This window comes from Pinus tabuliformis, chromosome X (genome assembly GCF_031772625.1).
Source record: "Pinus tabuliformis cultivar Carrire ecotype Pingquan chromosome X, CPIR1, whole genome shotgun sequence".
In the NCBI taxonomy this organism is placed as follows: domain Eukaryota; kingdom Viridiplantae; phylum Streptophyta; class Pinopsida; order Pinales; family Pinaceae; genus Pinus; species Pinus tabuliformis.
In genome coordinates this window covers 697,868,136-697,895,880 of record NC_142308.1, presented here as the reverse complement: position 1 = coordinate 697,895,880, position 27,745 = coordinate 697,868,136, and the positions used below count along the sequence as shown (strand labels likewise).

The following is a 27,745-nucleotide window of genomic DNA, read 5'->3' as shown; positions in this document are numbered from 1 at the left end:
ACCCCAATCAAAACAACTGTGTTGACTTGGCTTGGAATGTGTGTCAATCGACCAAGAGCTTGGTAGATGCTACATCTTACAATCAAGAAAGTGTGGAAACCAAGACAAACTGAGAACTGAACAATACTTCCAAAGGTGTTAGACTTGCTTTTCACGACCAAGGTCCATTCAAAGAGCTAGATTTCTACCAGTGTGTTGCCAAGTGTTGTAGCGGATACAACCGCCCTCTAAAATTTTGCCTTAGCTTCGTTTTGGAGCCTCCCTACCAACCTTTCACAGCAACATGTCTTTCTTCGTCAAGTACACAAGCTTCAGTGATTTTCTTGCAAAAAGATAGCATGTCTATCAAAGCTTGTTACATTTCCCTCACAGGTTATTTCTCTGGACTTGGTTCAGTTGTAGACTGAGCAGCTCCCTCAAGAAATTGTGCAATTCTAGAGGGAAACTAGCCTTCCCTCCAAAAATTGCGTAATTCAGTCTAGCAGCCTGTTGGGCTCTAGAATTACACAATTCTTCCAGTCAAAATTCATCTAGAAAATTATGCAATTCCTCCTAACAGGGCTGCTCAGCCTAGGAATTACGCAATCCTGGGCAGTAGTTAGCTGCTCTGCCCAGAAATTGTGCAAATCTACTAGGCAGCCAGCCCATCTTCCTTCCAGAAATGTGCATTTTATCCCAGCAGTTGAGCAGCTTCTTGCATGTGCAATTGAGTTGACTGGTTCCCTCCGAGACCAAGCAAAATTGATTTGCATGCATGGGCTACTTCTCCCAAGGTGGCATGCAAATGCATCCCTTTATTCAAGGACCTACTTTTAGTAGCTGGAGGTTGCATGCAAGGATCATTTCAGAAACCTCCCACCAAGTGTCGCTCTTCCTAGATTTGTGGCATGCGCATCACATCTTCGATTTCATAAAAAATCATGAACCAGACGCTGCAGAGCTCATTCCTTACATCAACCTTCCAGCTCTGACATCCTAGGTCACATCTAGGAGTCGTCGGCACATTCAACTCGGTTGTTTTGGGGTAAGCCCGCCTTCCATGTCTTGTGTTGCATTTCTAACACTTTTTCTGTTTTGCCTCCTATGAATGTTGTCTTCTTGATTTTAGTGAGCGCTTGTTGTCATTTTGATACATACTAGCTTGTACTAGCATCGTTTCATTTTTATTAACATCTAACTGTTGTCGCATGCATGAAATTGTTTTTTACGAATGGTCGTCGATTCAGCAACTCGCCTCACCCACATGCATGTTGTTCCATTTTCTGAATCTTTCTTTCACTGTCTGCATGCACAATCATTAACTTATTCTTGCACTGAGTATCGCCATGCATTCACATTCATATTCGCTTGCAGTTTCCTGTCGACGGGTATAGGCAGCCTTGGTCTGGACTCTGCCTCACCAAGATAGCATTGCGCAATCCTGAGAGGGAAGGATCTGTCTTCCTCTCAAGAAATGTGCATTTCTGCCCAATGACTTTCCTCCATTCTTACATTGCGCAATTCTTAGCGACAGTGAATGTTGGCCCAAAAAATTGCGCAATGCAATCACTGAGCCTACAACCATTTCCATCTGAGATTGCACATTACACAATTCCAACAGTCAACAGCCAAGCTAGACTGTGCATTGCGCAGTTCCAACAATCAGTTAGCCTCCTGATAGCCCAAACTGTGCCTTGCGTAGTCTTGGCAATCCATCTCCCGGCCTCCAGGCGGAAATTGCGCAACCTTCATGATTAGTCACACAAGTATGTTCCAAGTCAGTTCTCAAGTTCGTTTTGGTTTTCGACTGACAGATTTCTTGCCATGAGTGTTGCCATGTCTCCAAGTATCGCAGGTGTTCATCTACCTCTCAGCAGTACAGGTGCAATGGTTTCCAAGAGAGCAGAGTCGAAGACATCATTTAAAGCGGACTTGGGGATGCATTCGGTCAAGTGTCTATGGACTTGTCTACCCACGAAGACATCAAGTTGTTCGTAGACAAGGACATCAAGATATGACGGCAGTAGAATCACAATGAGCAGCATCATGAACAACAGATGAATGCAACATACCGGATGCAACGGATGCAAGAGGAAGGTTGTTGACAACACAGAGGCGGAACAAAGTTGCAAGCTCGAGAAGATCCATTTGTGGTGAAGGCAACTTTGGAGACTCGGGTTATGAAGTGACAGCATGACATGGAGATCATGCGAAGGCCGAGAACAGAATAGAAAAGGAGTTGCATGTGCTCAAGTAGCAACTCAATGAAGAACAGGAGTTGCATAGACAAGGGAATGAGTTGCAACAAGAACAAGTACAACATCGGGCGTAACATGCACTCACAGATGAAACTGCGCCCGTACAAGTTAAAGATCCATCCCAGTAGTTGGCACAGATCATACATGGTGAGCAATGTTGTTGATCACATGCAAGGGAATTCAGCAGCATGCATTTCATCATGTGCATGCATGTGATTCCACCCCTTCAACACACGTATCGAGGCAAAGACAAGAAGCAAGTCCAATTGGAGTTGAACATGTAGTTGATAGCTAATGTGCATGACCACCATCACACACTGGAAGATCAACATGGACACTATGCATTGGCGTGTTGCTGGTTCGGCCGCACCAAGAACACCATGCGCATGTTAGCAAATGAATTGGATGGAGGAGCCACACCAATGCACTTGGATGAAACGGAGGCAAGAGTTCGCTTCAGCAAGATGTCACCTTGGAGAGCATGCACACCATCATGGATGACCAAGCTTGGCATCAGCTCACCACCTTCACCATCACAATCATGTCAAAGAGTTGGTCTCACCACAACGGACCAAGTGTTAGTGATATCTTGCATGGCTTGCTCAAGCCGTTTTGTCTCACATGGGCACATGTGCAATGTAATGTAACGTCTTGTCAAGTGGAAGTTCAAGTGTTGATAGTTGGATGTAACAACCATAGAGTAGACGAAGAGTCATGAAGGTAGATGAACTGTCACAAAGGGGAATGTCAAGGGTGACCCCACCCTTTGCTATAAATAGAACCTCAAAACTCATTGTAAAGGCTTTTGGTTAGCCAAGCTTCCGATAAGATTATCTTGGAGAGAGCTTGGACAGTATTGTAATGAGCATTGGCTTTTCCACTGCGCAGAGCTAGTATATCTCTTTGGAGGAGCAGGTAGTTGTGGCTGTAACGTTCTGTTGTCGGAACTAGCAGCTAGACATGGATGTATTGTATGACTGGAACTTACACTTCTTAATATAACAAAGCCAACACGTTTCATGCATATGTTGTATTGTATTCTATGTTATCTAGTTTACTCTAAATGATATATGTATTTGTTTGCTTACGCATGCATGTATGGACTTTTCTATGTATGTATGTATGAATCTTTTTGAAATGTGTTGTTGGTTTAACCATCACTTTGGATTGATAACTAACTTGCCTTCCATGTTGTGATGCATATTTGCTTGTGTGTTCCCTTCTTAACTCCGTGCTATCATAGGTTTCCAAGGGGCACACTCATCTCAACCCCCATGTGTTAGAACCTCTCATGCACCTTCCTTGGCTTGCCGCAGCGGTCACACCCTTGCTACCAACAGAGACATATTACTTGTCTCTGTGATCCGGATTTATGTAGGAACGCAATAAAGTATAGAAATAACCATAAATACAAAGATGCAACAAGAATAATACTTCATTTCATTAATGTAAAATATTGAAATATGCTTACAAACATAAATGAAACTAAACTAGCTCGGGCGATGGTAGCTTATCTCTATGGAGAGATGTGGTGGCTACATGCATCTAAATTGCATTACAATGAGGCTCAAGGTCCTTTTTATTATTGAACAATAAGAGCAAACCCTAACCCGAGGAGATGTAACACCAAGAGTTTATGGGTCTTGTTCGATTAGTTGGGAAGCCAACTTCCTGGGGTCGTGACTTGGTCATATTATCTCCATTTGATGCACATGATATCACGTTGGAAATATCTCTCCATGGACTACGACAAAAAAAGCGACTTAATAAAATTCATTAGTGGTAGATTTCCAAAAAAAACGTCATTTAGGGCCTCAAAATGGCTCTGGAAGTTTAGGACCCAAAAAACTACTAAAAATAGTAAATTGTGCTACAATTAAGGAAACTGAAAAACTAAAAGAAACAATGGTGGGGGTCCAAGTGGAATTGGCGGGTAGCCACCAATATCCACCTCGATCACTCTGTGCAAAATCGCAGTCAAGGCATTACCGTACGACCCATTGTTAGGACTCCTCCATCAAGTCTAATTGAGACTTCTTATCGGGGAGATCCCCTTACATGTTGGCACGTCCAACACATCAACATTAACAAATATTAAATAATTATTTTCTAAATAATAATTATATTATAACTCTATATTAACATTTTTAAAAACATATTTAATAAATAAATTTTAAATTTTAACTTAAGCTGGATAAAATAAAGAGAAACTTAAGCTGGATCATGTTGGGTTAATTCAAATCGCGGTAATTAAAAGATTTACTATCAATTTGTACTTCATTTACAAACTCAACAAACTTATTCTCCTGGTATGCTTTTTATGTATTTCATTTGACAAATATTTAACTAATTTAAATTCATTTTAACTTTGAATCTATTAAATGCCAAGAGGAACATCTCTCAAGGGACAATTTTTTTTTTAAATGCAAGACTTGAAAAAAGTTTGTACCTTAAGAAATTTGATCTCTCTAATGGCTTGATATATATATATATATATATATATATATATATATATATATATATATATTACAATATCTCTTTCATACTAAATTGAATTTCATACTAAACTGAAAAATGCTTCTCTATACAATAAAATAATATTAAACATTATAATATCAACAAGTGTAATAATATGCAGTGTTGTTTAGTACATATGTCATATAGCTAGCACTTTTATATCTTTCCAAATTTGGTAGAGGTTTGTTGGAATCACAAGTTTGAGTTGCAAAATATGCACCATCAAAATTTCTAATGGGTTTTAAATAAGTGAAAATCAATCAAAATTTAGGATGACTAGGTTTAAAAAAAAAAAAACTCAAAATATATAATAGTTAGAATGAGCCATATTTTAATTATTTGACATTTTTATATAATTTTAATTACAATTATTTTATTTTTTAATGTTTTAGATTAAATTTGGCTTTTTAAATTTTAATTATATTTAATAAAAAATAAATTAAATCATTAATTAAGCAAAGTCTTTCGGTACGCGTTTCCAACCAAGTGTTTCCAACCAACAATTGTGGTTCATCAGACCATGGCAAAGGATTAATTCAAGACACGGTTATGTTTGAACAATAAATATTATTAAGTAACGTTATGTTTGAACAATAAATATTATTAAGTAACGACTATATATTAGATTATTAATTTATTAAAAACAAATATTAATAAGTAACAACTATATAAAAATAACATTTAAACTAATTTATTAAAAAAAATAAAATCGTCAAAAATTATAAAAAATTCTCATAATCAAGACAAGATCATCTAATAAATAAAATAATTAATGGAAAATAAATAAAATAAAACAAAAATATACACAAGTTAAAAAAAAAAAAAAAAATATATATATATATATATATATTCAAAGAGATATAATCAATAAATAAAAGAGGGTCAAGAATAAAACATGGGTTGAGGTATATATATATATATAACAGGGTTAAGAATAAAACATGGGGTTGAGGCCCATCAAATAAATAACAAAAATACTAAAAGGAGTTAAGAACTAATAGGATGATAAAATACTTAAGAAAACACCAAGGGTCAAGAAAATAAACTCTAATGAAAAATAAATCAACAACAAATACTATAAAAAGGACATCAATACCTACATAGATAAACAAACAAAATAAATCCAAAAAAGAAACCTAAAAACTAGAGGACAAAACTGGGACCCAAATTCTACTACTATTCCAACCAATATTAGTAGAAGTTAGGTCCCTGTCCTGTCCTCCTAGTTTTTTAGGTTTCCAATATTAGTAGAAGTTAGGTCCTGTCTTGTCCTCCTAGTTTTTTAGGTTTTTTAGGTTTCTTTTTTGGATTTATTTTCCTGTCCTCCTAGTTTTTTAGGTTTCTTTTTTGGATTTATTTTGTTTGTTTGCCTTTTTATTGTATTTGTTGTTGATTTATTTTTCATTAGAGTTTATTTTCATAAGTATTTTATCATCTTATTTGTTCTTAAACCCTTTTAGTATTTTTGTTATTTGTTTAATGGACCTCAGCCCCATATTTTATTGTTGACCCTGTTTTATTTATTAATTACTTTTCTTTGAATATATATATATATATATATATATATATATATATATATTTCTTTTGACGTTTGTATATTTTATTTTTGTTTTATTTTATTCATTTTCCATTAATTAATTTTAATTTACTTTATTTTTATTTCCATTAATTATTTTTATTTATTAAATGATCATGTGGTCTTGACTCTTTTTTATAATTTTTTACTTATTTCCTTGTTTGGAGTTTGATTTTGATATTTTTTTATTTTTGTTAGTTTTTTTTTTAATATTTGATTTTAATAAATTAAATTAAATATTATTTTTTAAAACTAGTTGTTTAATATAGCCATTACTTATTAATATTTGTTTTTAATCAATTAATAATCTAATATCATAATTTAAATATTATTTTTCAAAAACTAGTCATTTAATATAGTGATTACTTAATAATATTTGTTTTTAATATATTAATAAATTAATATTATAATTTAAATATTATTGTTCAAATATAGCAGTTAATTTTGGTCTCTAAGTCGCTCTTTATTTAAGCTTTGCCATGGTAAATTTCTCTTATGTGATTTCTTTTGAAAGACTTTGCTTAATTCATTATGGATCATAGAACCTGAATACATAAATAATTAATTATTTAATTGTATTTTAAATAATTATAAAATTATTAATATTTTTAAATAAAATTATTATTATTAATAATTTGAAAAAAAATACACTCCAAAAAACAATTATATTTATTTTTAATATCAAAATGCCACATAATTTTTAATATCAAAATGAATTTAAATGAAACTCAAATTTATTAAAAAAAGTCAAACAAAATGCAAACCCATAATAACCTTCTTCTTACTGCATTATTCAACACGTTATTATGAAAAATATTATTTATCATATATATATATATATATATATATATATTCCAACAACTTATAAATCATGTCCTCTTTATTGTTTTAAAGTATTTATCATGTGTCATTCTTCTAATTAAAGCACTTCAAAATAGTTTCATTTTTCTTAAATATATATTATATTCAATTAACTTATAAATCATCTCTTTTTAAATAGAAATAGTGTTCTAAATATCTATTGGGTATACTTTATTTATCATTTCTCTAGCTTAAAGCACTTCAAAAGCAAATTGAGCCAATTCTGTTCTAATATCATTAAATCTTTGTGGTGGAGCTCTCCACTAAAATAAATGAAATTCTTCTATATATTTTAATTATCTCTTTAAAATATAATTGACAAAAACAAATGCATAATACACAGTAATTTACCAAAATAATTTATTGAATATATACGTGGCAATAAGCATTTTCTATCCTTTTTCATTATTAAAATTGTCTTTATAAATATTATTTAGCAGAAATTCTATAATTGCTAAAGTTATTTTTAAAAAGGTAAAACAGTACGAAAACTTACTCCTGGTCGTGATTAGAGATACATTGTGCATACATCACATCAATATTGTAATTAGAATTTTGGACACGTGGTTAGGGTAAGTTTTTTTTAAATAATTTTTTTTATTTCTGATAAATAAATTTCAAACCCTATAAAATTTATCGTTAATGTGATTAACCAATCATAAAATTGAGATATAATTTTTATGAAAATTGAAAATTATTTTTATAATTAACTAAAATTGGAATATAATTTTTATAAAATTTGAAAATTATTTTTATAATTAACAAATATTTAGTTTAATATTTAAATATTTCACAACTATAATAAAATTTTAGAAAAAATTAATTTTATTGAAAACAAATAATTAAAAGTCAAAAATAAGTTTGACAAACTGATTACAATATACTTTGCCTTCCTCAGATATAATAATAGGAAGTAATGTAATTGATGGACAAAAGTGGACAGAATCCGAGGGAAAAAATTTTCAAAAAAACTTGCACCAAATCATGTTTTTAATGGTGGAAATAGATTCAGCAGCATGAAAAACCTATGGGTGCTTATGGAGCACCCAGAACCTTGAGATATAATAATAGGAAGTAATGTAATTGATGGACAAAAGTAACCTTGAGAAATAATAATAGGAAGTAATGTAATTGATGGACAAAAGTGGACAAAATCCGGGGAAAAAAATTTCAAAAAAACTTGCACCAAATCATGTTTTTAATGGTGGAAATAGATTCAGCAGCATGAAAAACCTATGGGTGCTTATGGAGCACCCAGAACCTTGAAAAAATTACAGCTGTAAAAACTTATGGGTGCTTATGGAGCACCCAGAACCTTGAAAAAATTACCGCTGTAAAAACCTATGTGTGCTTGACAACTGTAATGAATTTCCATGCTTGTCCTTGCTTAATTGACAGCTGTAATGAGTTTCCATGATTTTCCCAGAAAAAAAAAAACGAGTTGTCTGACTTACACTTGCTCTTAAGGTGATTAGATTTTCCTTTGCTTGTCCTTGCTTAACTTATTTTTGGCATTTCGACTCCTTTGTGACATAAGAGGTTTATTCAAAGTTTTCTTGAAAATGACAAATTCAAAATTTACTATTGAATGAACTAATTTAAAGTAAAGATATGAAATAGATATATTGATAAATCTAGTTAGTGACATAACAACTTTACATGTTTGATAGGAGAGAAGTGGATCTTTTGTTGAGCATTGATTAAATAATTCCTTTATTCAACATGATATTTTGTGAAACTTGGCTATGTATTTGACGAGGCAGGGGCCTATAAATAAACACAAAAGGTTTTTTATGCTTACATTTGATGTTGAGATTGTTTCCTTCCACACAAGTTTAGTGCATATTTCTTTCTGCTCTCCTAGTTGTTTCTGACCATTTATCAATATTGAATTGTTTCACTTGATCAAAAGCTTCGAGTCTTTTACATTCTACCTGCACTTTTACATCAGATTTAAGGATTGGTATCATACATAAATTTCATAATTACTATTAAGTTACTCGGACAAAATGTATGATACATGAAAAAAAGTAAAACAAAAACAAAACTCTACTATGTGCATTTTTGTACCTTCTCTGCTTCAAGCAAATAATTTTCAATTTCTGCTTCCCATTGTTCAATCCACATTCTTTGGAAAAAAATATGAGCTTGCACCATGTTGCATGGGGATCCTGGATTGGTATCATACATACATTTCATAATTACTATTAAGTTACTCGGACAAAATGTATGATACATGAAAAAAAATAAAACAAAAACAAAACTCTACTATGTGCATTTTTGTACCTTCTCTGCTTCAAACAAATAATTTCAATTTCTGTTTCCCATTGTTCAATCCACATTCTTTGGAAAAAATATGAGCTTGCACCATGTTGCATGGGGATGGTTCATTTTAGCTAAACAAGGGAGTACTCCCCGCGAAGCTGCGTTGAAATTTTATTATATGTAAGTTGTAATGCTTGGCAATGCCCACAACAAAGTGGGTATAATCCAGTGGGCTACACCTACCTCTTTTGATTTATTAAAATTAGTTATTTAATCCATTTAGTTAAAAAGTACTCACAAATTTGCATGAAATGTATGTAATCATTACGAAAAATTTCAAATTAAAAAACCATCATTCAATATATATTTGTTGTTATTTGAAAACATAAAACTAAAGTATTGTTTTGAAAATCCAAAACATATAGCATGTTGAGTCTTTGTGGGTGAAAAGTAATTAAAAAACACCCCCTTTATATCATGTGGGTAGTGGAAAAGTGCTTATTCATTTAATTTTTTACTTTTTGTTCTCTTCCCAAAAAAATTTAAATATTTTATTTTAAGTATGTAAATTTATATTATTATTTATGAAAATGTAAATTTACATTATATTTATGTTTGGTTAACTTTAGGAATGCATGAATCATGAGAAATCTTACTCTTACATAAAGGAAACTTATATGTCTCCACAATATCCCTTAAATATTTTCATAGTAAGTTAGGTCCAGTTTGTTTCATAAACAACTTTTGTAATTTCATAGTACATGGTTGTTTCTTTTCTTTTTTTAATTATGAGGTAAATTTTATATCAAGATTATATGTTGTGCCTTTCTGTTCCATTGTTTCAAGTGATTGCTATTCTATTGCTTTTGGTGGGTGTTTCATAAACAACTTTTGTAATTTCATAGTACATGGTTGTTTCTTTTCTTTTTTTAATTATGAGGTAAATTTTATATCAAGATTATATGTTGTGCCTTTCTGTTCCATTGTTTCAAGTGATTGCTATTCTATTGCTTTTGGTGGGTGGCCTGTCAAGTGATTGCTATTCTATTTCTTTTGGTCGGTGGTCTGGGCAAGTAACTAACGGATGACGGATCTGGGCAAGTAACTGACGGATGATGGATGACGGATCTTGTTCCGGATTCTTTGAATTTCTAGCATGCAAATTGAGCTATTCTGTTGTTAATATTAGGGAAATGTAATTTGTTTTTATATCCGAAGCTCCATCCTCAAATCCACTCTGATATTGAAGCTTCATGTGATATTTTCTTTTTCTTGATCTAAAATTTAACTTTTCTTACTTATCTTCAGAATAAAGTCGATCTTGTGCTTTTTCATTCTAGTCCATGTGGATCTTGTGCTTTTTCATTCTAGTCCATGTGAATAAGCGTCATTATGGAAACGAGGGAGACATTATGCTAAAGATAGAAACTTTAATTATGAAAAAAATTGAATATTAAAACTACCGAATCTCACCATTGGAACTCATTAAATGGAGGCTTAAATATTCTGATTTTATCATGGAAATAAAGTGTATATAATTTTGGTGAAGCAAAATTGACAAAATGAAACGAGAAGAGAAGGGATATGCATTGGAAAACTACAAATTTAAGGTCCATAATTCGTATTCTAGAATACCATGAAACAAATGAAATATTTAATTAAAAAAATAACAACACATAGTTCACCTCGAAAAAATAATTTTAGGGATATGCATTGGAAAACTACAAATTTAAGGTCCATAATTCGTATTCTAGAATACCATGAAACAAATGAAATATTTAATTAAAAAAATAACAACACATAGTTCACCTCGAAAAAATAATTTGAGTTTCAATCTCCGTAAAATTGTCCTCTAGAGTGCCATAGAAATATTTAATAATCAATAACCACACACAGTTTACCTCAAAAAAAAATTTGAATTTCAATCTCTATAAAATTGTATTCTAGAATATTATGAGATGCCATAAAACTTTTGAAATTTTTAACAACCAACCAACATTGCTCAATTGTGTACCTCTAAACTCATCCAAAAATAACATCAGATTTAATACAAAAACTCTCTAATCATTAAAGTATAACATAATCTATTACCAATGTTCATTCAAGTGTAACATTAATGTCAAATTTCTTACTGGGCGATTCAACTGACAAAATCTATTATCAATGTTCCTTCAAAGATAACAAGAAAGTGAAATTTCTTACTACATTATTCAAACCATTCAAACGACAATATGGTAATCATTGTTACTTAATTTTAAATCTCAAAACTAAAGGCACCGTTAATACTCTGTACGTCCCAATCGTTTCTGTTTGCTTTCCTGCTACAGTTCTTATAGGCGGCTCATAGATATAGCAAACTTTAACATTACTCTCGGCATTACCGTAAACAAAAATCTTCCCATCCCACACTACAGAACACTAAATCCTTTCAAGGGTTTTAGCAAGAGAACCCAGCGCCCTCCAAACGTTTTCATTGGAATCGTATTCCATCACTCCTTGCTGCAAGAAGAAACAACCAGACATGCTAATAATCGCGGATGAAAGCACCAAAGCATCCATCCTGTCCTCGGTTCATGTCGGGAATTGTAATGGTCTACAAACAAATTGTAAACCACTGTGGATCGCGCAGGGGATTTTGATTTTCATCATCTCCGCCGGCAAGGTAAATGTAAATGAGTCCATGCTTTGAGACAGTGCCAAGAAGGTAAGCCCCAACAAAAGCCGTTATACTGTATAAAGATTTTATCCTAACCAACTATAAGCCCCAACAAAAACCGTTATACTGTAAAACGATTTTACCTTAACCAACAAACACTCCCATGGACGGTGGATAATATTTGAATAATGTAACACATAGATCAATGGTGAAAAACGGTAACCAACCAAAACTCGCGTGGACGGTGAATAATATTTCAAATTCTAACACAAAGATCAACGGTGAAAAACGGTGGAGAGTGGCAATTAGGGAGTCTTTTCCACAGGGAAACACCTTACGGCTTAAAAATTAAAATAATTAATAAACATCAACCACTTTACAGATTTTTTATTAAATAAATTATGATAATAACATTGTCAGCGTTTGCAAATCTACACCGTAGTTAATGATCGCGTACCACTTAACCTATACACGCTCATTCACAACATAATCATTATGTTAAGAAGCACTGTCATGATGTCAAACAGCATAATAATTTTGTATAAAAAAATGTGGAATATGTTTTAAGATTAAATTTTAAATAGTAAACACACCCATCATAAATACATACATAATAAAAAGTATGATATATATATTTATATTTTTGTAGTAGAAAAAATTATTTTTATTATAAAAAAACAAAAGTCGTTATATATATTTATATGGAGTCATCTAACGAGATGGAGGAATTCCCTGGATGGTTAGGTGACCGAAATCCAGACAAAAAAATTTCAAAAAATCTTGTAGAAACAGTGTTTGAATCGTGTTTTTGATGGTGAAAATGGATTCAGCACCCTCGAAAACATCTAGGACACCTAAAATTTCGAAGTTTAACAACTATAACTTGGATTTACAAAAATCCTTGCTGGATTTTCTCTAAATATGATCAGAATTCCCATAACTCTCTGGGTAACTCTTCCACCACTACACGTATTACCTAAATAAGTTTAAAATTATCATAAAAATATATAATATAGAATCATTGATTATATAAATAAGAATAACTTTTATATATATATATATATATATATATATAATATATAAATTACATTATTACATAAATAAGAATGACATTAAATAAGGTTGACATCATCATACGCAAAATTAATACTAATAAAATTAAATTTTAATTAAATATAAATTTAAAATTTATATTTTTTTTCTCTAAATAATAATATTATAAAATATTTATTTTAAAATATTATTAAAATATAAATACACATATTTTAATAATTACAAAAAATTAAATTGGTTACATCATAATTAATAAATAATTCTTTAATTCACTAAAAAAATATCCCCATGGGGTGAGTGAATGTGGAGAATTCTGTCTTTTTTTAATTGTGGGCATTTTCTGACTTTCAGACCAACTGTGCTCTGAATGGACTGGTTTCTTTCAGACCAACTGTGGTCTGAATGGGCTGGCTTTTTTTAATTGTGTGGGCATTTTCTGACTTTCAGACCCACTGTGGCCTGAATGGGCTGGTTTTTTAATTGTACGGGCATTTTCTGTTTTGGAAAGTACAATGCTTTTTTCACTTGTGTAAAACTTTTGATAAACTATAAACCTGTTAACAAATTAAGGGTGAGGCCACTCGAAATACCCAAAGCTATAAACCGCAATGTAATTTTTTTTTGCTGTGAATGAAATTCCCTGACTTAAACCAAAAAAAAATATACAACAAATGATGATTTATACCTTTATGTACGGGATATATCAAAATTTAATATGGATTTATATAACACCTTAAGAAGCAATCTCCATGTGCATAAGCTAACTAATACTCCAACTCGATTGACCCGACCATCTTGGTGGGGGCTAATATAGATCCGTTCTAGTGAGCTATGACAAGCAGCACTGGCTTAAAATACATGTAATAAAAGATTGTGAATGAAGTAATAGAGCACACGAAGTGCTCAAGAGAGTTGGGAAGTGTTGAAAGAATGCCATGCAGGTAGATTCTGGCCCCAAAAAATAGGCTAATTACATTACAAACTCTCTCTGGTGGTACAGGTACATGTACACTTGAAATGACCAGACCAGAACCAGTGTAGGACAGGATAGAATAGATTACAGTTGAACTAACTTACTTGTACATAGCCACATAGGTAATGGCGAAGAACAGCCAATTCACTTAGCTCAGTTTTGCTGCAACAGCTGGTATGCAATAAGCATATTACACAGCATCACAGCCAGCCTCCATAGCAATATTCACTCAGTTATAAACTAAAATAACAGATCCTCTGATTTTGCCTGCCAGCTGAGCTAGTAACCGAAACTGAGAAAGAGAAATCAACTAGAAGCAGAAGCAGTAATTTGATTAAGCTCCGCAGCTGAATAGCCAGGATTCTTTGTCGAAATTTCTACTTCCCGAGCTATGTCAATATCTGTAGGCCAAAATCTCTGCTTAATCATTTTGACCAGAAAGCGAGGAAGCAGTGCCAAGATCACTGTAAGAATAAGGCACAGCCAATACGATCCCCTTGTAATTACATGGTATATTGTCCTGAATGAAACAAGTGGCATACAATAATCACCGTATTAGCAGCAGATATAAAGTCATGATTAGGTTCGTACCTGCTAAATAATTGAATCCAAAACAGAAAATGCAGTGAAATGATCCACATACCCATAACTTGGTAAACCTGGGATGGAATCCAAGATAATAAGGCAGATCCATGTGGCAACAATCGATCCCCACACTGCAACATGAGTGATCACTGTCCAGGAAAAAATGTCCATGGCAAGATGGAGGTTCACCAGTAGAACCACGGCAATAGTCCACAGACTGCCGATGCTCCACATGTCCTCTGTACTATGTGTGTAAGCAAAGTAACCTACATATACAATAACAAGACTTTGCCATAATGTATCTATCATCGTCACCCAAAACAGGTAAGGATTATAATTTTCCTCCCTCTGCCCAGACCCATACAGTTGAGGGAAACCAATTAAAACCTTGTCACTCAGGTCTTGATCCCAAATACCCACTACTATTGTCGGCAATGCAGTATAGATGATAGAATACAGTTGACCACTCCATTCAGTTATGGCAGTTGTTGCAGTAAAGGCCGTGTAGAATACATACCTGCAGAATACCAAAGGAGAAAAGGCGTTGGTAATCCGAAAAACTAATTTACCAGGATCTCAATTCAACATAAACATCACGAACTAAGTAAATAACAAGGTACCTATTTTCCTAATATGTCAAAACAAGCAACAGCTTCAGAAAAAATTGCAGCAAGATACAAAAATCATGTCCTATAAAGTCACGTCCATCTTCCTACTGCAGTCAATATCTTCTCAATACATAGCCATCGTCTAAGTATTCTACATTTTTAAGGTTTTCCGGTCAAATTTGCTCTAAATCCAGTAAGAATTTGTTGGAATCACAAGTTTGATATGTGAACTCTGTCCAATCCTAGTGCCCCAGGGGATTTTCAAGAAGCTAATGGATTTTAAATAACAAAAAAACGCAATCTGATAAAAATTATTTTGCCATATTCCAAACAAAAACTCCAAAACATAGAATAAAAAGAGAGAAAAATTCATCAGAAAATGAGCATATATTCTGAAGGCGTAGTCTAACTTATAGATGAAATAGTCTTTTTCACCAGAATCCGAAGATCCAATTTAAAGCAAGAATGTGATTTTTTGTTGTTTAAAATACATTTTTGAATGCATAAACAGATTCAGCACCCTCAAAACCCCTTGGGGCACTCTCATTTTACAAATTAAACAACTTAAACTCAAGCTTTTAATCTTTGCCAGATTCTGGTTAAAATTAACAAGAAAAAATGTCATGAAAGAAGTCATTTTGTCTATATAAGTTAGACTCTTTAGAACAAGATTATATTAGACTCTTTAGGACGTTAGACTCTTTAGAACAAGATTATATTAGACTCTTTAGGACAAGATTATATGAGTGTAACCTATTTAATGTTGATAAATATTCTAATTTCCCCACCATACTCGTGCCTCTTCATAAAAGTGACTTAAAAATAGAATTTGCCATTCAGGTTATTCATTTATTTGAGCTTTATGTACAGACACCTAAAGTTGGGTTGGAGGTAATATTTTAGTACTAAACACCAAATGTTTGTAGGGATTTCAGAGCAAGTTCAAAATGACAATTTGCCACCTGAACTCGTCATTTCACAGCAAAGTCGTCAAATAGCCACACACATCTTGAGTTTCATACTTGTCACTCCAGTCAGTCCTTGTCGGCTTGTTTTGATCTGGCACTTGAACGCTGATAGTCAATAGTCAATTTTTATGCTCTGGCTGTTGTTTGGATTTGGTGCCTGGGTTTGTCTCTGCACCTAGGGATGCCTTTGAATTTACCCTGAATTTGTCATTCGAAAAAAAAAGGAAAAATATTCTATGACCATTACACTTTGAATGTCGAAGCATCTCCCAAGAAAACAGAAAGCTCTTTCTCAGAATACTAGTAACCATAATTACCCAAAATGGAATAAAGAACATTTGTTTGGCGTGAAAATTTTGTAAGATATACTCTTGCAAAGAGCTTTTGGAAAAAAAATCAACATAAGAATCTAAAATTAAGCAAGCAATTCAGTGAAACATAAAATGAAATAGCTCCAAATGAATATTGACTAAATTGCTTGAGCCCATAGATGAAGTTGGGCACCTATTAAGTCTAAAGATATGATTGAGCCTCGACTCTAACAAGCTGAGAATCAAATTCAAAAGCTCATGCCTGTGAAGAATAAATCAGTTTTCTGGGGCATCTTCAATTTTTCTCTTTCTTTTCTTTTTTCCTATTGGACACAGCTAACCATCTTTAACTTCTGGTGTTTCTTTGGAAGAAATCTCTAGTTTTATACAGAGGGTGAAGTTCAAGAAAATTGGCCAAATTTCCGGTTTGGGTTACAGAAATGGAAACCAGGTAACAAACTAATCAAAAAACTTTCAAAATAATATAATCCGACATTCAAACTATTGGTTAGTCTACTAAACAATGCCATTAGAGGCTGGAGACAACGGTTACTGTTCTAGGACAATAAAGAAACACTAAGATGGACCATGAAGCTTTTGCAAATCCCTAAACCAATGAACAACAAAAAACATTTACAGAAGTAAAAAGCAACAAGTTTCACACTACGGGAACCCCTTTATTGAACCCTTAGAACCATCTGTGGTGTAAAACTCACCAGAAAAGCATCAAGACATATATAGCATTTCTGTAAAAGTTGTACAAAATCATATAGCTCATGCGATGATAGTTCCAGTGACCATGCACTAGCAATAATCGTTTCAGAAATCTAAATTGCCCCATAGCGAAATCTGATGCCATTACAGCTTGCCTGCCTTCTTGGCCACTTATTCCTACTCCAACATCTGCCATCTGGAGCATAGAAACATCATTTGCTCCTGAGAAAACAACACTAAAATGTCAGTTACAACAAATAAAGACAGAAAAGCCTCTGACATATAAACTAGCACCATATTTGAGCAATATCTTCATCCAACTGACATAATAAAATGCAGGTGAGCTAATTGCTTCAGTGAACTTGAAAGGAAGAAAAAATTCTTATATATCTAGAATAATATGGATACCCCGGAAATTTTGTCATGCAGCTTTAGATATTTCATTTAGTTACCAAGTGAAACAAAAATGTTCAACTATTTTTAAATCCTTGAGAATAAAATCAAGAATTCTTGTCAACCACAGACCATTATCATATAATCATTCAACCCCATATACAAACAGTGATACCACTACAATAGGAAGACTCAAATCATTTCAACGGTTCCTACAGAACCAAAAGAATGTCGAAATATTTTGATAATAACCATGCAGGTACTTACCATCACCAATGGCCAGTGTCATATCATCGGTTCTGTTTTTTATTAGGGCAACTATCCCAGCTTTTTGCAAAGGTGCAACTCGACAGCAGAGGACTACTCTACATTGTGTAGCCAGATCGAAGAGCTGCAGACAAAATTGACAAGAACAAAACGGTCATATATGTTCTAGGTGAAAAATTCCGGAGAGTTATTGCGACTATCAACCTTTCTTGAATTAACATAAAAAGATACACTTCGTAAAGGACATTCTCAAGAAGAATTCCTCAGGTGCATGGCTTTCTTTATCCAGTAAAAGAATAGTGGAAGGTTGAAAATGATGATATAGAAAAGAGAAAAACAAGGTCTGCAGAGAGTGCTTGTCACTAGAATAATGAAATGTACCTCATCCTCCAACGCATTTTCCAATATATAAACAAGGCTGGTACCATCAATAATGAGTGCCAATGGTGGATGCATCATCTCTCTAGAAGTATTTGATATATGTCCACCAACCTCTGACATGGTTTCAGTAAAGATCATTCTCCGTCTTTGCAAAAAGGCCTTCTTTCTTTCTGTTTTGGTTATCCCGTATGTAGCTTTTGCATCTTCTAAAAGCTTCTGACAAGCTTCTTTAGACTTACCATTGATTACAATCTGTTGCATACTAGAAGTAAGAAGTTTACAAGAAATGCCAATGGAAATTGCAGTTTCTTGCTTATCTCCTGTCAAAACCCAGACCTTAATGCCTGCTTGTCTGAGAGACTCTATTGTTTCTGGAACGCCATCTTGCAACCGATCTTCAATCCCAGTGGCTCCCAATAAATTAAGATTGCGTTCAATGCTAATTGCAATCTCACGAAGCTTTTTTGTCCGGCCTATTAATAAATTACTGGTTTCTTCATACCGATGATGCCAGTCTTCATATTCTGCAACACTAAGATCTCTAGCCCCAACAACGAGTGTCCGCAATCCCTGTGATGAATACTCATGCAAATGGCTTTCCGTGACCGAAATCAAGTCCCTCGAGGATCCTTCGGCATCTTTGCCCAAGTTGGCATTCGATGTTTTGTCTATAATACCAAGCATCGAATTATCTGCACCTTTTACTAATAATTTCAGAGTATTATCAGGAGTTCGAACTATAACTGACATTCGTTTACGATCACTGTCAAACTCGTGCAGCCCCGCAACATCAAACCTTTCAATTGTAGGAAACAGATAAATCAGTATGGTAGCTTATCCAAATGCTCATTGAAATCTTTCAGCAATATATCAACTAAATTACCACTCATCAAAAGGTAAACTTCACATAATATTTAGTCCAGACTCCAACATCAATAGAGAAGAGAAAATGATACCTCTGTTTTTCACCTTGCACATTAATTATAATGTGACCAGATGTTCGCTCAATAAGAGCATATCCGTAGGCAGCTGCAGCATACACTAATGCCTGTTCATCAGGAGACTCGCCTTGATATTCGATCAGCTTCTCTTTCTGCAATGTTTCCTGTATAATGGGCACTACGGTATTACAAGCTGCAAGAGTGAGAAAATAATCATGTGCACATTTGCTCTCCTGTGTGATATTATCCTTCTGTAGCAACTGCACAAGGTTGGGAACCACATCAACCTTCATCTTTGGCTTCCAAACCTCTCCATCATCAATTCCATCCGTAGTATCTATAAGGTGAACCCAAACAAGTGAAAGGAAAACATCAGCTAAAGATTGATATGAAATAAGGTAAATAAAAACCGTGTATGTGTGTGAGTGTGTTTTTTCCTGGAAAGGCAAATTGCAGTAGAACAAGACCAAAATAATCCCAGCGGAACAAAAGGTTTGAGACATTAAGAGACAGAGCACGGCTTACGAACCTGCAGATATTTCCTTCTCTTCGTTTCCAGCAGAAGACCTTTGGTCACCATGCTCTGCTGAAACATTTGAGGTGCAATAATTTGTGCCAAATACACTTGCATCTCGAAATTCCATCTTGTTTTCTGTTAAAGTCCCCGTCTTATCTGAAAAAACATACTTTATTTGTCCTAGGTCTTCATTTATATTCAGTGCTCGGCATTGGAACCTTGATTTGGAATCACCGTCATACATACTTTCATCTCTGATCATGAAAAAGGCCTGTCCCACACGGACCAGCTCCATGGATATATACAGAGAAATTGGTATCATAATCTGGAATATTATCACAGCCATAAATATTGCAAATACTACCTCTGCTCCCATACCGTAATAATCATAAAGTTTGTTGCTTGAACTGTTGAAATACCTATTCCGATAGTAAGGTAAAGTGCTTAGTTCATCCTTATGGCGATGCAACCAGAACCCCATGCCTAGTCCCACAACTGCACACATGGTAATGAGAAACGAGGACAGAAACAGTGTCTCCCTGTTCATATGGGATTCCAATCTGCTTCGTTTTGATGGTGCACCTGAGCTATTCAACATGGCTTTGGTCTCTTGGCCAGCATAAACTACGACTCCAACAGCCCAAGAAGTATTTTTCAGTTCACAACCTCGCAGCAGTATGTTTGATGGCCCAAGTGAAATCCGTTTCCCTTCAAATTCCATGTTTGCATGAAATCCATAAATATTTCTATTTGGTTGTTCACAAAGGATGGTTCCTGAAATAGGCTCTTTCTCTGGCATCCTCACTGATGTTTCCTGCTTGGCATATCTCGTTTTCAGATTTGATTCTCCGTCCAGATTAGTTGTTTGGACATAAGCAACACCACTTGGATCGCTAGTTCCCAACAATACCAAATCACAAGGAAGGGTTTCATTTGCACAAATTTTCACAACCTCTCCAACCCTAATTTGTTTCCATGTCTTTGACTGAAAATTCCCATCCTGCCATACATTTGCCATTCTGTTGTTCTCTGTCCTATCAGCTCGGTGGCGACGCCAATCTTCATAACCATCTTTGATTGCAGTGACAATCAGAACAAATGCCAGTGGTAAAGCGGAAACAACTCCTCCGAAGACTGCGAGGAATGGAAGTTGATTCAAAACAATAATTATGAGAAAATATATATAAGCAAACCTGTGAAACTGCTCAAACAGATTCCGAGGCAAGAACGTGATGAGTGTATACTTGCTAGTCCTAATTTCATTACCAGCAAACTCATACTTGTCATTTGTTTGATCAGGGTCATTGATATATATATATCTTGAATTCTCTTCACTTATTTCCCTCTGTGAGCTTCCTAGGGCATCTGATTCGGTTCCTCTGGAACCATTCCTCTTTGGAAAGCCCTGTTCTGATTTTGTTTTCTGAGACCAATGACCACTTGACTGATCAGAAATTTCGAAAGCCTTGACAGAAGTGCCTCTGTTCATGTTGTAGCGGAATGAAGAACCTGTTGCAGTTGAACCATCTGACCACGAAGATCCCCGTTGCCGCTTTGACTTTGAATGAAAAGCTGAACTTTTGGAACCGGAGTGTGTTAATTGCGCTCCCCCTGTTGAATGTGAATGAGGAAAGCTCGGCTGACTGCCTAAATTCGGTTCACTACTTAAACTCACATCATGTAACGGACTTTCATGCTGAGAACCTTTACTAGTGTTCATTTTTGAGAGATTCAGGGTGGCTTGATTATGATTATTGGCAGAAGGAGCTTCGGAATCTGAGGATGAGGGCACAGGAGCATTGGACCGAATGGAATTAAAACCCTCACTCTCTACTGGATAGGGAGACAAGGAAGGTAATAATGGCCTTGGAGAAGACATAATCTTCCAGCATCAGGAGAAGTAGATCGGATTTTAAATGTAGTGCATAATAAAAACCTCCAGGCACCAAAAAAACACTAGGGATATGCTTGTTATTCGGTCTGCATATGTACATACGAGATACTCTGCAGTATGTAACTGAAAACTTGTAATCGTACTCTAACAATGATTGTAAATGAATTTTTTGCCCTCCGCTACTTTCCCTGTAAAATAATTCTAAATTTTTTATGGCTGATGCAAACTGGCGATGGCTTTTGTTAGTACTCTGTGTGAAACTGCAGCAAACAGACATAAAGCCATCAAATTGTGCTAACGGCGAATATTACAAAGAGCATCTTGGATCTTCTGTTCTAACTAGACCGGAAAAATAAATCGAATTGTACTCAAGCTATAGACCTTACCGTTCCCGCTCGGAAAAAATCGGTGCTCAGAGGCGAAGATTTGCAGTTCTCGACTACTAGAAAGACAATGGTGAAATCTAGAATCGCAGGCGCAAAATCCAGCTTGTTTACATATTTCGGAGCACTTCAAACTGAAAATATTGTTTGAAGACAATTCCGATTAATTCGACTGCTAAAAGAAATCGGATCTTCTTCACATTAAATTCGTTGCCTCGCAGAAGATTGAAGGAGACTGAAATGTCAAAATTGCACAGCCATTCCTGAAAAGAGGGCCCCAGATAGCCAAGTTCCAATCAACTTAAGCAACTAATCTCCCCTTCTGCCATCTTACTAGAAAAGCCTAAGGAAACCTCCCCATCTCCAAAACGAGATCTGCATTTCCACTTTGAAACGCAACCCAAGGGGTTTCGAACTTTCCATGGACGGCCAGCGAAAAGTCCAGAACTTGTGGACCAAATATTAAATACTAATTGCAGTCGAGATTGGAATGAGACTCCTCCAGCTTTCGACCTGTGCATCCGGGAACGAGATTTGCACGGAATAGAATGGGAATTCCCCCAAAGTAGCAGGGATTAAAGGTAAGATTAAGACAGGGAAGAGGAATTAAAGTCAAAGATGGAAGGCCAGGCCATGTTTGTTCTAGAAACAGCCATAAATTGTGGCTCCACCATCCAGCTCACGCCGACTGCATTGAATTCAATTACATGAATGTCTAGAAGGATTCCGTACAACGCCCGCCATGACGTGCCTTCACTAATTTGAAACCCCCACGCGCTAACTTCTCTCTCGCTCGCCTACAAATTCAACAATTCTATTTAGTCAACGCCCACCCATACAGAAAACTTTATAACTTTTTCCTCACGTTTTGGCAAAACCTTTTTTTGAACTTTTTGTTTTTTTACAGTGAGAAATTTACGGCGTAGTCTAACGCAGCGGAGGAGTTGTCCGGAAAGTTGTAGAAATTCCGGTGGAAATTCCGGTCATATTTAGAGAAAATTTGGTAAGGATTTTTGTAAATCCAAGTTACAGTTGTTAAACTTCAAAATTTTAGGTGTTTTAGACATTTTTGATGGTGCTGAATCCATTTCCACCCTCAAATACATGATTCAAATACTGCTCCTACAAAAAATTTTGAAAATTTTTTGCCTAGATTTCGGTGATTTTTGGCAGTCGGGCAATTCCTTCGCCTCGTTAGACGACTCCAAAATTTACTATTTATTTTGGAGTTGTTTTTAGTGTGATTTTTTGGAAGTTTTTACGATAAGTTTTTTTGGTCTAATTTTTTTAAAATCTTGCAGGAATTTATTGAAATCACAAGTTTGATGGGTAATCATGTGCAATTGAAGTGCCATAGGAGTTTTCTAGGGTGTTGAATCCATAGTCAAAAAACTAGTTTAAATAACACAAGTCAAGATTTCACCTCAATTTAACCAAAAAGTCCAAAAAATCGCACGAAAAACAATTCCTTTATTTTTCTTGAAAACGTTTTGGCAAATCCAATTTTTTTTTTTGGGAAATTAGTAGTGAGTATAGTTATAATTATTCAAAAAAGTTGAAAAAATCATTTATAATTACCTATTGATAATTTGTAAAACATAACATTTCATTTTTACTATATATTTCTAGATTTTAGATCATTAATTAATTTATTTCTATTTTGACAAATTTTATTCAACAAAGTAATTAATATCTTACATATAAGATTAAATGATATATATATTTTTTTTTAATATTTTAGTTTTATATTAATATGGCATAGTGTGAAATGGTTTTTTTTGGAATTTGAAAATACAATTTTGAGCATGAATATGATTTTTTCTTGTTTAAAATGTACTTTTAAATGTATATATAAATTTCAACACCCTAAAACCAAATTAGATCCATAAAAAACCGAGAGTCCACATAAATCTTTTTCACTCTAAAAGAGGTTTGCATCTCAAGCTATTTGATCCTTCTTAGTTGTTGGTAGATCTGATGAATCTAAGCTAGTCCAATACTAAATGAGGAATATGAGGAATATCTTTTATTGTCAACATTGTCGATAAATCTACATGGTTTAATTATTAATTTTTTGTTTTCTATTTTATTTTATGTGATTTGACCTAATCAAAATGATTGATACTAATGTTTGCTTGGGTAGCTCAATTGGCAATGGCTGTGGAAATGAAGTCTCACCAAACAACTTAAACTTATTATTCTTAAAACATTGTATTAGATGTCCATGACAGTGATGGAGTGTATTGTTCATGCACTCTGTGATGTAAAGGGGGTGTATTGTTCATGCACTCTGTAATGGGAATGTCACTGGTCTTTTGAGCAAAATTCACTCATGTTAAGGGTTAGTGTGGCTCGTGATTTTGATAGCTTAGATGCCCCTAGGTCATGATTTCTCAATCCAAAGGTTAAGTTATCTCAAGACTCATACAACTTAGCAAACAAAAATAAAACTCTATTACTTTAGATCAAATTAATCAGAAAAAATACCCAGAAAAAACCATTTCATCTTTTTAATTAAGAATACACAAATATTTACATTCACACTGAAAAAAGGGAAAAAAAAATTCCAAACTGTCATTTTAAATGATATCTGGCTGTCGATGGCGACATGACGTGACAAGTGAAGTGTCAAATTCTCATGTGAATGCTCACGGAGGGAAAGGGGCTGTAAACTGTAAGCCAGATTTCGGAAACGATTAGCGAATCCCGAGTTTAGTTGAGTTGAGAAGATGTCAAAGGCCGGGGAGACATTTCCAATACACTATTCCCTTTTTTCCACACTTTCGCAAAAATAGCGGGTGGCAGGGACGATTAAGAATTTGACAGTTGGCGCAAGCAACGATCTCTTCTCTTGTGATGCGGTGGGACCCACGCCAGCTCTTCTCTTGTGATGCGGTGGGACCCACGCGAGCACCGAGATTCAAGATTGGTGAATAGATTGTAGTAGATTATCCTTTGGAAGGTTCTTCTTCTTCGTGAATCACGTTGGGGGCATATCAATAGGCTTAATAATATGAGAAAGGGCCGTTTATGTATTATTATGTATCGTTAATTTAATAATAAAATATATAAGTTTTAAGAGTTAGTTTAGTTGTTGAGTTTTGTTGTTAAATATTTTATTAGTTAAGAGGTTATGTTAAATTTTTATTTTTTTGATTTTTTTGGGGTTAGGCTTTGTTTGTTTGGTATTTTAGAGTTAGGTTCTGTTTGTTTGGTTGGTGGGTAGATTTTTTAGGGTTGATTTCCCTAAATTTTCTCATGGATGTAGTGGTCACCTCGTATCTATAAACCACCTAAAAAATTAATAAAATACATAAAATTTCACTTCACTTTCTTTTAACTTAAAACTCAAACTCTTCACACATATTTAACACAAATCTCTACAAGCTTTTACTAAGGTGATGGAGAGCATGTTCCATGAAAGTTTCTTATTCCTAAATATATTGGATTGGAGAGCATGTCTCATGGAAGTTTCTTGATTCCTAAGTGCACTGGATTGGTCACATGGTCTTGACACACCTTTGAAGCATATACTCCATCTTTTTCAATGAGGAAAAATCTTTTCAACTATTACCTAATTAGGAATAAGAGCATTTAGAAGTGGGGGCATAAAAGTGTATGAAAGTTTCTTGATTCTTGAGTACACTAGATTGGTTACATGGTCTTGACACACCTCTGAAGCATACACTCCATCTTTTTCAATGAGGAAAAATCTTCTCATCTGTTACCCAATTGGGCATAAGAGAGTTTAGAAAGGTTAGAATTATTAAAATAATTAAATATAAATATAAGAAGATAAATAAATAAAAATAAGATTAAGAAGCACCGGAGGAGGTTCGATGTGATCCCCACCATAAAAGGATAAACATAATGACTGAAACGATGTGAAAAGAAGAAAAAGGATGAAGAAAGAAAAAAGAATGTTAGTTTTGAAATAATAAGCGAGAAAGGTAGTTTTGACCCTTTTTACATTTGATGATTTCATGCATCTTACATTTGATGTGCTTTTGAATGGTGAAGATTATATATTTGTTACATAAATTATATGTGAAATCGGTGGAGTGTAAAGAAAAAGTAAAGAATACGCTTGAGTTCAAAAGCTCGTTGAGAAATTATGTTTAAAGTGTTTTTGTTTTTTTGGCTTAGAAAACACTTAACTCAATTTTTTTTAAGAGTAAAGACGCAGTAAAGTTTTTAAGAAAGAATATTTTTATTTAAATGTTTAATTTATTTCTTTTTGATAGTTGAAAATGTGTAAGCAATAAAATGGTGGGTGTGTTTTTGTAAGGTAGATTAGTTGGCAATAAATTGTATTGTTAAGGCACTCATTACGATATCAATGGTTCAAACTTCTGATTAGTCTTGTGTGCCATGCAAGAAGTCACGTCGTATGTCAGGTTATAGTGGTAGTAGTCAAAATCAACCTTGTGTCATGCGAGTATGAGCCCATAGCCTAGTCTAATTGTTAATTTTGCCAGTTCACAAAGAAACAAAAAAAAAGTGGTGGGTCCATAAGAGAATATAACTCAATATTCAAGGACTTGATCTCACTTTAGCACTTGTGCCTAAAGGGAAAATGATGGATTGGCTTATTTCTTGAATGCAATGGAAGTCTAGGTTATGCATTATTAAAATCAAAGGATTGCAACCAAGAATCATAAAAAGCAATGGCTCCAATGGAAGCTAGTGGGGAATTTTAATAGGAAAGGAAGTTTTCAAGAACCTTTGAGGTTGACAGGAAGGAGCAAGACTGAGTCTTTGACAATGTTGTAAATGTGGGTGGTCCTTACATGAGGATTATGTGTGATCACGTAGACAAGAATCACGGGCACATGGGAATTGGTTTCATCATGGGTCCAACGTATTTGCAAAGGGCCACTACAAGATGGTTGAGTATCATCCTTATCTCCATATTTAGCGTTAAGTATTCCATATGTGTGTAATTTATGTTTGAAGTTGTATGTCATTGGAAGTCAAATAAATGTGTTGGTAGGAAGAATCCACTCCTTGGGATGTGTTAGGAGAAGTGGAAGATGTGGCTACATCTTGATTGTTGCCACTATATTTTGCACTATTCAATTAACACTTGTGCCTAAAGGGAAAACAATGGATTGGTTTATTTCTTGAATGCAATGGAAGTATAGGTTATGCATTATCAAAATCAAAGAATGTTAACCAAGAATCATAAAAATTAATGGATCCAATGGAAGCTAGTGAGGAATTTTAATAGGAAGGAAAGTTTTCAAGAACCTTTGAGGTTGACAGGGTGGAGCAAGACTGAGCCAAATATTTGACAATGTTGTAAATGTGGGTGGTCCTTACATGTGGATTATGTGTGATCATGTAGACTAAAATCTTGGGCACATGGGAAGTGGTTTCATCATGGGTCCAACGTATTTGCAATGGGCCACTACAAGATGGTTGAGTATCATCCTTATCCCCATATTTAACGTTAAGTATTCCATATGTGGGCAATTTGTGATTGAAGTCGTATGTCATTGGAAGTCAAGTATATGTGTTGGTAGGAAGAATCCATTGCTTGGGATGTGTTAAGAGAAGTGGAATATGTGGCTACATCTTGATTGTTGCCACTATATTTTGCATTATTCAATTAGCACTTGTGCCTAAAGGGAAAATGATGGATT

General features: G+C 34.3%; 1 protein-coding gene across 1 annotated transcript; it reads right to left on the bottom strand.

The window, feature by feature from the left end:
• Positions 1-13,776: 13,776 nt before the first annotated feature.
• Positions 13,777-22,657, bottom strand: LOC149141901 (phospholipid-transporting ATPase 1-like). Its single transcript, XM_089450180.1, has 8 exons — positions 22,104-22,657; positions 19,836-21,977; positions 19,322-19,643; positions 18,366-19,161; positions 17,985-18,108; positions 17,327-17,546; positions 14,782-15,240; positions 13,777-14,658 (listed from the first exon to the last, which is right to left on the bottom strand). Exons 2-8 carry the CDS (start codon positions 21,700-21,702, stop codon positions 14,445-14,447), a joined length of 4,002 nt encoding a protein of 1,333 aa, XP_089306306.1. The 5' UTR covers positions 21,703-21,977; positions 22,104-22,657; the 3' UTR covers positions 13,777-14,444.
• Between the last annotated feature and the right edge of the window lie 5,088 nt (positions 22,658-27,745).

Bases quoted from the DNA above. Each gene is read 5' to 3' on its own strand.
- LOC149141901 (XM_089450180.1), bottom strand. From the start codon at position 21,702: ATGTCTTCTCCAAGGCCATTATTACCTTCCTTGTCTCCCTATCCAGTA. The intron at 18,109-18,365 runs GTACATTTCATT...TTTTGTCTGCAG, and splicing joins AAAATGCGTTGGAGGATGAG to CTCTTCGATCTGGCTACACA. The intron at 17,547-17,984 runs GTAAGTACCTGC...TTGTTTTCTCAG, and splicing joins GACACTGGCCATTGGTGATG to GAGCAAATGATGTTTCTATG.